Genomic DNA, 12,295 nt, shown 5'->3' on the forward strand with positions numbered 1-12,295 from the left:
ATGAGATAAAATTCCTGACATAAAAGGTGTTCCATATGAAAATGCTAGTAAGATGGGCAAAAAGACCTAGAGACCTGGAATGACTCACTAGTCATTTTGGAACTAGTAGTATGGGCATGTCAGTTTCTAGTTGACGGCCCTGTCTGGTGGGCTGCCATAATTTTTTTTATTTATAAGCTTATTTGTCAATAATAACATATAGTATAAAAAATTGTTGCAATTTCTGGATAGTCAATTCTTAGAGTAGGTCTGTGCTTAATGAAATTGTTTATTTCCTGTCTGAGTTACTGTAACAGGCTTAAATTCAGATTTTCTTGTAATGCTAGGGAAGCACTGGCAATCGGATAGTTCCAATGAATAGTGTATTTCAGGCTTCAGGAAAAGTTGAAGCTTAAAACCTTTGAAAAGAGTTAAGATCTGTTCCTGGCTGCAGACCTCTTTTGAGGTAAAAATTACCTAAAATGTCCAAAGAGAGAGAATGCTGTAATTCTCATTAAGTGCTTATCTTCCAAGTTATGCACTTTTAATTTTTGTTTAAGATAAAGGTAGCTTCATAATGCATACGTGACCTCTGGGAACGTATATTTTACCATATTGATTTAACTTCCATAATCTGTTTTGAGGTGATGAAGCTTGCTTCTGTTTAATGGTGATTGGGCAGGAGCTCAGGATCACTTGGTTGGGTTTCATCAGATAACACTGAACAATCTCAAGAAAATCCTTTGTTTGACTTTTTTTAATCAGGGAGGGGAGGAAAAAAATCATCAAATTAGTCACTTAGTAATTCTATTTCCCAGCACTCCCTTGGCAGGAATTGGTAACCCCCTTCTCTCAAGGACCCTGGAGAAAAATCAAGAAGAGCAACAGATCCAGATAGTGTGAAACTGACTTCTTACTAGTTTTATATAATTATCTACTGTATCCATTGTTTAAATCTTTGTGGAGTTTCTTGCTAGGTGGAAATCAACTGGTACTGTCAGGAGAACCTATCTTGCAATGAGCAATCTAAAACCTAGGATGCTGGGTTATGTTTACAGATGTAACTTTACTTCTAAGCTTTGTGCTCTCTCAACATGTTTGATAGATCATCGTGCACAGCTGGAGTTCTTTGGAGCCAGTCTGCACCCTTGCCGAAGACAATGTGACTGTTAAAGCACAAAGTGCTGTCCCCATCTACAAGGAGTCCATAAGTGACTTGCTGGAAAGATGTAGGAATTGTACCAGGAAAAGCTGTGTTATTACTTTCTGTCTTGTTGGAGAAGGTGGACTCCAGAGTCCTGTGAACCATCACTTCCTTTCATCTCTAAAGGATGCTGTAGGATTAGAAAAGCCCCAACTTAATGTAAGCATCAAATCATTAAGTCGTGCATAAATTACTCTATTTGGTTTTGCTAATCTTACTGTTTTGTTTGCCTGCTATGCAGTGTCTGAGTCCACTGAATGTTCTTTCTCCTTAGCTGTTGCAAGTCTAGTTTTCATATTGGGTTCAAAACCGGATATTTTCTTTTTTAGTATGTCACTATATGCATATCTAAATAACACTGAGATTTGGTGGTTGGTTGGGGTTTTTTTTTGGTGTGGCTTTTTTTGTTGTTTGGGTTTTGTTTTAAATAACAAAGCCTCTATTTTATTTGTTTTGACTGTCTTTCACCTGACTTGCTGCAGCATTGCTCCTTTCATTCTTTTTATTCCTAGATAGCAAATAGCATCATGGCAGGTGTTTTGTCTTGCAGATAGTACTGTATGTCAGTACTAGGTGATGCTAATTCAGTTGCATGCGGAGTGTGTTATCGCCAGCGGTATTTCTTCTTGAAGTGCTCAAGCTCTGCAGCATATCATTGCTAATACACAGTATCACATGTTCTGATTTGCATAATAGTGATCATTTCTTAGTATCTGGCAAGTGCATCAGACTTCTGAATAGGCACAAAACGCATCCGTGTTGTATAACACTGTCATTTAGTCTATTTGCTGCTTTTCCTTAGATTTCTTCCACTCGAAGTAAGTGTGCTCTGTATAGAGAAAGCAAGCGTGGTCTCTTGTGTGCCTGCATGTGTGTGTGTGCATACATACAGTTTGTTAAGCCTCACTTTTTAGCCTGTAAATCTTATTGCAAAATTCTTCACCAGCAGATTGGCAGGACAGGGACCTGTGTATTCTTGCATTTGACTTCTGAAGTGTAGCTTTGCTTTTTAGAGCTAAACTAAACAAGGGAGGGGAATAAAGGTCTTTAATCTCTTTGAATCTGGACCAGTGTAATTGCTTTACAAAAAAAAAAAAAAGCGAGCCAGATTTCCCCCTCTTATCTCTCATGGCAGTATGGGCTGCCCCCTGAGTATAGAAAGGGAAGCAGTTGGCCTGGCCTGTTTTTATTTTTTTTTCAGCTGGTGGTACAAGCTGGAGTATGAGTCATACTGGGTTTTTTTGTGGATGACATAATCAGTAAGAAAAGCTCTGCAACTGAAGCACTCTTGGGAAATTTCACTAGTTTTTCCCGTGACTGTGTTGCCTCTGCAGTACTAGTAAGGATTGCTAACAAGGCTAAAGTCAAAGTTTCATTTTAAGAAAGTATGCAGCTATGATTTAAAAAATTAGTCTTTGTGAGAAGCTGGTGCTTCTATGCTTAGTTACTAATAAACTACCTAGACTTTAAAATACATTGATAATGCAAGTACTACTCTTTGTAGTGTTGCTTTTAAAAAATGTGAAGACAGTATTTCTTCAGAAAATGTAAAAGATATGTGCATTTTCTTAAAAATGAATAGTGTTGTTTTTCTTGTAAGCGGGGTGCAGTTTCTGCCCTCAACATAATTTTTCTTCTTTTTATATATATTTAATTGCTATTTTACAATGATGTACCATATTTCATGATGGTGCTGCATCAAAATACACTCTGGTTGTACTTTTAAGCTTCTCTGAGATTAACTACTCATAGAACTTAATGTAAACATTCTATTGTGTCCTGATATTTCACAACATAGCTGCCTTCTAAATGTAGTGTAAGGACCTTGCTGCTGTGTTTCATTAAGATGAGGTGGCCTCCAATGTTACTGTGATTTTTACAATCTTTTGCTTCTGTATATTTCTATTACTGATGTAATCGGAAAGGCCAGCTACTTCAGTAGTTGTGTGAAGTGTGTTATGAAGGGAGAAATCTCTCTAACTGCAGTAAATATAGGACATCGGTGCTAGGTACAAGTCAGATTACCATTTATTTGGTTCTTTTCCTAAGAAGATGGTAGAGTAGCGTTTTTCCACAATCTACAGCCTTTCTACACAATACTACAATAACATTTGCAGTTTTTGCATGGTTGTTACTTGTGAATCCTGTCGGTTTGACCTTTTGTTCTAAAGAGATTTCCATAAGAGAATAGTAACTTTGGTCAAATTTGATTGTTCAGTCTGTTTTACTGACATGCAGATCTTTTTCCAGTTTGGGTGGAACTGGTGTCTTATTTAACATGTGTATTTTAATTTATTTATTTCTCTTTCAGGCCTTTATATCTCAACAAGATGACCTTTATATATTTGTTCTTAAGACCACTGCAATTGCTCCTTTTGTTTATCTGGATGTGGGAAGTATAAAAGGCAGATTCAGTGATAATGGTTTCCTCATGACTGAAAAGAAGAAAGTGGTTGTGTTTTATCCTTGGGAACCTACCAGTGTTGAAGAACTAGAAAAGTCACTAACCTTGACCTCTCTGGTGGATGTTGACTGAGGATATGTCATTTCCTCCTAGATAAGGAGTGAAACAGAAAGAAGAAAAACTTCAAATAATTTGAGTAAAGTTGAAGCGTCGTACAATTTGAACTGACTGAATAGCATACTGTCAATTCCTATTGTGTGAATTTTAAGTGCTGGTTCAATGTAAAAATACCAACAGCAAAGCTTGTGTATAATATATGTGATGCATTGAAAGTGAAGCGTTCTCAGGTAATGGAAAAAATATATCCCATATCTAAAATGGGAGGGGTGAGCTGGTGCAAGAGAGCTAGTCTGAGCTCTCAGGTTCTCATGAAATCAATTATTGGGTTGTGAATACATCCTAAGAGGCAACAGAAATATCTACCTCTAGACTATGGTTGCAAAAATCTGTATTTTTTCCAGTTTCACTGTGCTGTAAATGGAAATTAATTTTAGGACAGCAAGAAGGTATACTGTAGGCATGGGGGGGGGGGAAGAGCAGGCAGTGAAGCTGGTATGACTTCCACAGATACGCTCTCACTCCACTTGGAGTGGGTTGAACTATCTACAGCCAGATCAAGAGACCAGTACTCCTGTACTTGGAGATCTACAGCTGTTAGTCTGTTGGGTGTCCTGTCTGCCTCCTGCAAGGTATGCTTCCAAACAGACATGGAACCTGGGCTGCCTAGTCAGATATCAGGCAGTTCTGTTTCCCCTTCTGAAAGGGGAATTGAGTCCAGGACTTGTTTTCTTCTCTCTTCATATGCAACATCGAACAATAACCTTGAGAGCTCTACATCTAGCTTTGTCTCTTCCCAGAGGGCTGCAGGTGCAGTCAGAAACCTTTTGCTGTTGCATGGGATCCTGTACAAGATATGCCTGGCCATGGGAAAAGGAATGGGGTGAAGAGTTGACAAAGGTGCAAAGAGAAGGGAGGCAGTACAGAGAAGAAATGGTCAGGAGAGGACCACAGAGTTAAAAGTGACTTATTTTTCACTAGTAGGTGCATAGTGCAGGGGCTGCTGTTCTCACTCAAGACATTTCTGCTCAGCCGTTCTGCTACCTTCTCGTATTCCTGTGTTGCTGTGTGCTCCACACTGATACTCCTGTCCTTCCAGAGGAGGAATTGACCTAGCTTTATCAGGCAAATTACATCATAATTCTGATGTGGGTTTTGGGTTTTGTGTGTGCATGCTACCTTTTAAAATATGGACATTAACAAAGGAAAACCTCATCATCTAAATTTTGCTTCTTTGATGAGCATGACAACTCATGGTATAGAATAGCCCCTTGGTCAGCTGGGGTCAGCTGGCCCAGTTATGTCCCCTCCCAGCTTCTTGTACACCCCCATCAACTCCCTGGTAGGGTGGGGTGAGAAGCAGAAAAGGCCTTGATCTTTGTAAGCTCTGCTCAGCAGTCACTAAATAATCTGTGCATTATCAGCACTCTTTTCAGCACAAACCCAAAACATAGCCCCATACTAGATGCTATGAAGAAAATTAACTCTATCCCAGCCAAAACCAGCACACTGGAGTTTGCAAAGATAATCTTACTGTTCAAGCAAGTATTAATTTTACTGCAGAGCACCCAGCAGAATCCCCACTTTACTGCAGAAGGTGTTTGAACAAGCTCTACTGGTGGTGTCCACTGTCCTAGAAAAGCACCATGTGGCTGATGGTTGCTGGTGGTGCTGAGGATCTGGAGCATGTGTGGGGAGGGCAGCTGAGTGTCCCGCCGGTTAGTTAGAGAAGTTGGAACTGAGGGTTGTTCTTTTGTAGTGATCACAGTTTTGATGGTCCCATTGACCGATGCTTGGCAATCTCTGGTACTTCTGGAATTGGGTGCTAACCAAAACCAACATACTCCTGAGCAAAAGGAAAAACTTAAAGATGAAAGGAAAATGATACATGGAAGGTGCTTACAAGTGCTTTATTAGGTATCAAAACAGCTAACTGCAGTTGCATAGGAGGGCTTTTCTGATTCAAAATTTGTCTTAGTTGAAAGAAAACATGAAAGTAATCAAAATGTATATGTGCCCATGTTTACAGATTCTATAAAATAAACAGGGAAAATTATAGTAATTAATAAAACTTGAAAGTTAGAAAATGCAGACGTTGATAAAGGAATTTAAAAGATATCAGGGAGGCATCCTGGGCCAACAGTACAGGAAAAATCTTAGTTTTTTGTGTGTCCTGGAATTGGAGTGGGATGAAAGCAGCAATCTAAGTCAATCTAAGGTAAGGATGGAAAAGTGGAGAAAATTTGGAATAAATATGATTAATAAATATTACTACAGTGTATTATAAAAAGGGCAGTTTGGTTTATGTCTTTCTCTGACCTTGATGTGGAAATGTCTCTTCCAGCAGCATCGAGGTAGAATTTCAAAATTAACAAATAATGTTAAATAAATAACATTTTGACAATTTTTTCAAAGCAAATAAAGATGACTTCTGAAGGCAAATTGTATTTATTCTTGGTGCATGTCAGAATATGAGTGAAGTTTCAGAGATGTAGAAAAGTGCTTTTGCATTGCTAGAAGCCATAAGCCATGAATTTGGATAACTGTGACCTTGTTTAGCCTGTCATGAATTTTAGGCAAAATCATGAAAGAAATTATGTGGTGGTACATGATCAATAATAAATGAAGTGGCTCTGCAACCAATGCCTGTCAGCACTGTTATGCAGAAGAGCATCCTTTTATGAAATATTTTTTTTGCTGTCACTTACTGCAGTTACCAGATTGGTATAAAAAGGTTCAGATAGTTTAAAAATTATTGTTATTTGAAGGTCAGGAGCTCCCTAAAGAGTGGGCCCATTCTTTCTCACTGGAAAGCTTTAACTCAGCACTAGGTGCTGTTATGAAAGATTAATAATTGCTTAAGCTCAAAACAGAAGTTGATGTGGAAGGTTCACTTCTATTATTGTCTTAATATCCTTAGTATGTTATTTTGGTTTCCTGGTGTTGTAGTAAGTATTTATAGATGCTATTTTCTTCTCTCCCCCATGCATTAGTACCTTGGTTAACCATTTCCCTTGGTGTTTTGCCATTACATACTGTGCTATACTTGGTTACATTGTTCTACCTTTGTCACAAATTGGAGCAAAGATCATAATGGAGCAGTGAAGCGATCTTCTGAGTATCCATCACTCTGATCTACCTACCCATCTGTAGCCATCCCTGTGTTGTGGCAGTACAGGTATTGCCAGTTGTATCTCATGGGCTGGGGATCAGCAGCCGGAGGATTAGAAAGAGCATTTGGTAAGTGTCACGATGCTTGTACTTACTGTCATTTAATTATTGGTGGCAACAGTAGAGGGAAATGGCCCCTCAGTATTCTTTCAGGGTGCAGCCTTGCAATGTTTTGTTCAAGTGGCCGCTGAGTTTGCTTGTGCCCATAGCTTTTGTTTGCTTCTGGGATCCCTCTGGGCTGTTCTTCACAGATGGTAAAAGCAGCAGAGTTCCCCTCAGCAAGAGTCATGACAAATGCCCTTCCAGAAGAGAACTCGAGGGCAGGTTTTGGAAGAAAGCTGTATGTCATTAGTTAGCTTGTCCTAAAACTGGTTTCTGGCAGAGATTTGGCTGTGAATCCATTCGGGACACGTAGATGGCATGTTGAATTTTAAAAGGCACATCTTCGTTGGTAGTTTCTGCCACACAGAGACGACTTGTTTTGCTCCAGTTTACTGGGGCACCTTCTTGGAAGCTTTGCTAAGTTCTTCTACATGTTTTCCAGGAAGTAAGCATTTGAATGTATTGTAAGTTCCTCTGTAAGCGTTTGTTGATATTTGCTGGTCTTTGCTGTTACCTGCTGTTTCAATATCTTGGGTCCTAAATAATTTTTCTGCCTGAGAGGCACATCTTGCAGTACTTTTGCTTCCAAGTAGTTCCCCTTTTGTTTTTGAAGATGTGTAGCAGAGACCACTTCAGTGATTGGTAGCAGTGTTAGGTGTAGAGGAACAGGCCGGTGGCTTTCTTGTTCTCAATAAATTACTTTGGTTTTGTAGCTTAAAAGCCAGCCTCTGTTTTGTAGAATTGCAGTTTTCTTTCTTATCCTCTGAGTGGTAATTTGGGTCATTCGGGAACTTGCGGTTTGAATGTTTAAAGATGTGTTCCAGTCAAGGAATTGGGTTGACATACCTGCTTTCTAATCAGATGTTACAAGATAGTAAAACAAAAGCCACAACTTAATTTAATTTGGGTTGAAGAACAAAACTCAAATGAAAAATACAGAACCTTTAAAATTACTTGATGTAACTTGATGCTAACATTGAGGAAAGGTCATCATACTGTAGGAAATAGTTGGTAAAGACCTGTAAACATCTGATTGTATTATTAATGTGCATCCTAGCTAAAATAGAGGCGTCTTTGGCCTAGGCAACTATAGCAAAGGAAACATGCTGCAGCATGGAGGGAAATGACACCCTGAGGACTAGTCAAGAAGAAGGTGGTGAGTCTGGTTGCTTGCCAGGACTTGGTCTTGGGGGTCTGCTTTTGGAAGTTGATCTTGATGTTTATTGATGCACTCTATGAATGCAAAATGGGTCAGTATTGCTCTTTTTTTTTTACTTTGTGGCTTGCTACAGATATGGTTGACTGTTAAGGGGAATGGCTTTTCTTAATGGGACACTACCCTAGCGTATTAAAACCACTGGCCTGTGGACTGAGCCAGGCTCTATGGCCTAGTGAGGAGTTGCGTAATAGAGAGCAGGAGCTTTAAATGAGTGCTGTCTGTTAAGCTGGTGGGGAAGCATGCCATGGTCAGATGCTGGAGCTGAAAGTGTAAATCCTCTTTCATAGTGGTGAAAATCAAAACTTTAAATGCTGGTCGCTGATCCTCTTTGCAAGCATAGTGATTCTCAGGCTTTTGCCAGCATTGCAGCTTCTTTTTCTTCTCTTGTTTTAGCAGTCCTCCTTTGCCTGTTGTAAATAAGCTAGCCAGTAATACTCTGGCATGCTGGCCCTGTGATTCTGTCTCACCAACTAGTATATGATATACCAAGATATAAGCATTCAGCACTGCAGGCTTCAGCTTATTTCCCCAACAACCGTAAAGGAGCAATGGTGTGAGCCAGCCCTCGGCTGGTTTCCTGTCAAAGGAGGAGTGGAAAGCTTGATCTCTTGTTGAGTTGTTTGATGGTACTGGTAGGATGGTAGGAAGCTGTGTTAGGTTGCCCAGCCTGATCGCTGCTGAGGAGTTGAGAGTAGTGAGGAGCTTTGATGAAGAAGCAGGCCCAGTATTTCGGACAGTGACATGGTTTGTCTATCAAGCCATCTGCTATCAATCTGGAAGTGTTCCGGCCACAAATCTGGTTTGTACTGTAGCCAAATGTACTGTTTCTTGCCTGGGATGCTGAAGACAAGCTACTGAGGTGATTGCATGTCTGAAAGCGAGGCAGTAATTCTGCTCATGTCTTTCTGGCAAACATTATTGTTTTACGTAGCCCAGAGGGCACGATACTGCTGTGTGTGTGTGTGTGTGTGCGCGCACGAGCGTGTGCTGGCAATGTTGGCAAGTGCTGCTGTGGGCCACAAGTTAACTGATGTTAAGTCAGTCAGTCACAAGTGTTTTAGTGTTCTTCTGTATTGTGAAAATAGCAAGGGTAAATGAATGGTTGAAACATTTTGATTCCAGCTGCTTTTAAATGAGTCCATGGGGAAACTGTACAGGCTTTGAACAATGCACATACTACAGCCCAGCTCTAAGCAGGGCATCAACCTGCTCATAATCCTGAATACAGAAAAGCAACTCCTAGGCAATTAACTTGTGGTGTCATTTACTTGTAGCTGTAGGAATCTTTCAAAGCCAGCAGAAGTTTGGACCACACCTTTGGCAGTGACTCCAGAACTGCTCTACTGTGAGAGATCATGTGCTCTAGCAGAGCTGAAAGCTGTGGCTGGGTATTGACCATAGCTCCCTGAGCTAATAGTGGGCACCATCATTTCTGTCACTTAGCTGGGATAGACAGAGAAGGGTTGCTCTTTCTCCTTAAATGTAGGAAAACAGTGTTCACTTGTCCAAACAAGGAAGACAAGACTCTTCATGCACCACCATGTACAGGTAAGATTCTCATCCTTCATGCTGTTCACAAAATCTCTGAATGCTGCCTAGAATTTTCCACTATCACACTGAGTTTCCAGATTTGTAAATGCACCCCAAGATGACACCAGAAACCCACAGCAGTAGCAGCAAACCTAAAATCAAGGGCAGTTTAACTTTCTGAATTATCCTTTTTTTGTCAAATGTAGGGAAGCTCTGTGTGCTGTGATCTCAGCTTGCTGTACTGCACAAGTTTCTGGTGTTTATTACTACTGCAGTACAGTAGCAAAGTAATGCAGCGAGTTCCAGCTAATGCAGGTGCAGATTACATTTAGAATTATTTCAGATTTTGATCCTCACTGTAATTATTTTAAAACTTAATACTAAACTTGACTTAGGATGCCTAAAGGTTACACCTCTTTACATTCCAGGGAAGAAAGCTTAATTAAACAACCTTTCTTATTTGAATATTGCAAGTGTTTCCAGAGAAATCTCTGCAGTCACTGCCAAAGCGACAGGAAGTGTCAGCACTCGGAAGGACTAACTCATGTGGTCAGCTTTTAAGGCTCAGTTTGAGGTTCTTGGTTTATGCTTTTTGAGCCTTCCAGCCTCAGAGCTTTAATTGCTAATGGAAGTACACACCAGGCTTCCTGCAGTATGATGCAGTGCATTAGAAGCCCAGTGTGGCATCCAGCTGCAGTGTGGAGTTGCCCTGGTCTGAGCAAGCAAGAGCTTGACAGCTTGCTGGGGAAGTTTTCCTAAAACTTCTAACAGAAACAAAATTAACTCCAGAAACCCTGTTCTTGCTGTTCATACATATATCTTAAAAGCAACGTACTAAATTTTCAAAAGTCAGGGATAATATTTTTCTGTTTTCTTTCCTTTGAGGCAATATGGAACAGGACAGGGACAATACCCTGTGCTAGAAGGTGTAGTGAGGTCCAAATGCTAACTTACTGTGCTGAACGAAAATGTAAGACTGAGTTAGACCATTACTACCCTACAGCTGAGGGGGAGGTTTCTCTTTGTAAGCCAGGTATAGGCAGGAACTCTCAGGCAGTGAATTGCTGGATTCCTGCATAACTATTTTATAGTTTATTTCATCACAAGGATAAATCTCTGTCTGAGGGGGAACACAAATGAGACACATGAATATATCTTGTTACCTGTTAAGAATGTATCTGCTTTAAAATTTTTCTCTTGAGAGTTGTCTGCATTGCTTATGCTTTCTCTTGCTAAGCCTAGTTCCCTCTGTATGCGTTCTTCATCTTCCTACCTGCAAGAAGTCTGCCCTTCTCCCAGTGGCATCAGTATGGGATGACAGCCTACTAAGAAGAAAGTTAAAGCAGAAAGGGTAAAGCTGTGTGGTTTTAGCATTTCCTTTTAATTGAACTGCTTGAAGTAATCAAGGGTCTCTGGTAGGTTTGCTCTGCCAAATGAGAACTACATAAGAAGACGCAAATGTCTCTACTAGATGTGCTGCTTTCCTTAGTGGGTCCTATGCTAGCAGGTGTGTTCCACCTCCTACTCTTGCCTAGGCCTGACACACTGTGTGACATGCCTGTTGACACATACTGAAGATGGTAGGGGTTAATACAAATGGGGAAAGTTGTCCTATTATGTGACTCAGTTTTGAGAATTTTATGTTCCTGTTTGAATTAGTGAAAATACTTTTGAATGAATGCTTTTCTATTTCTAAACAAAGAGGGTAGAGAGAAAAAAAAAGGATCAAAAGCCTCTTTTGTCAAATAGACTGAAACTGAGATGCTGCAAGGAAAGACTGTCATTTAAAGCACTTGAATAGGCAGGGTGAAGAGGTCCCACTGTTCATTACATGACCACTAACCTGACCAAAAGCTATTATGCAGCATTTGGTCATGAAGTGCTAAAGGAAATACAGACCCAGGTGTCTTCTGGTGGTTTAAAAGCAGAGCTGGTCAGAAATAAGGCTAAAAGGTGTGATTCAACAGCCAGGATGGTTGATAACCTGCAGGATTGTTGAGATCTTCATAAAACTCTCTGCCAGCACCCTGAGCTGTGCTGGAATTCCTGTGGCAGTAGAAGGTGCATTTGATTTGAAGAGCAGCTTTGCTGAGGTTCAGAAAGCTCCTCCAACTCCAGAATATGAGAACCCTTTGCCTGTTTCTTTTACAGCTGTGTGCCTTTGACATTGCATATGTAGGTCATACATAAAGTAGCTGAAAGAAAGAATGGCACTTCTATTATTATGCATCTTGTTTCTCTGAAGTAATTAATGTACTGAGTAATTCAGCTGGATATAAAATTATTTCACAAGTGTTTTGGGTTTTTTTCATTACTTATGGTTTAATTACAGCAACTACTGCTCTAAACATAGTGGTTCTCAAGGTTTATCTTGATTCTTGTTCTTAGGAGTGACACCCGGGTTCTTGAAGACTTGAGCTGAGCCAAGACCAACACTGTCCATCTCCATCTTTGTGCCAAGAAAACAGGCTACAAGTGAGTGGCACTGGTACAATGCTGCTGGTTGCATTTCATTATGAAATCAGGTACCTGTGCTGTATTCCTATTAGGGCTGACATCTGTAATGGTT

At 40.2% G+C, this 12,295-nt stretch overlaps 1 protein-coding gene across 3 annotated transcripts in view; it reads left to right on the forward strand.

Moving 5' to 3' along the window:
• The window catches only part of MANBA (mannosidase beta), a 54,899-nt gene extending 48,753 nt beyond the window's left edge, over window positions 1-6,146 (forward strand). For all 3 annotated transcript variants that reach the window (XM_051619808.1, XM_051619807.1, XM_051619809.1), the window contains 2 exons: window positions 1,085-1,342; window positions 3,495-6,146. In XM_051619808.1, coding sequence (XP_051475768.1) covers window positions 1,085-1,342; window positions 3,495-3,719 — 483 coding nt within the window. In that variant the 3' untranslated portion in view covers window positions 3,720-6,146. The remainder of the gene's footprint in view (window positions 1-1,084; window positions 1,343-3,494) is intronic.
• The last annotated feature ends 6,149 nt before the right edge of the window (window positions 6,147-12,295 follow it).

This window comes from Apus apus, chromosome 4 (assembly GCF_020740795.1).
Source record: "Apus apus isolate bApuApu2 chromosome 4, bApuApu2.pri.cur, whole genome shotgun sequence".
NCBI classification, from domain to species: Eukaryota; Metazoa; Chordata; class Aves; order Apodiformes; family Apodidae; genus Apus; species Apus apus.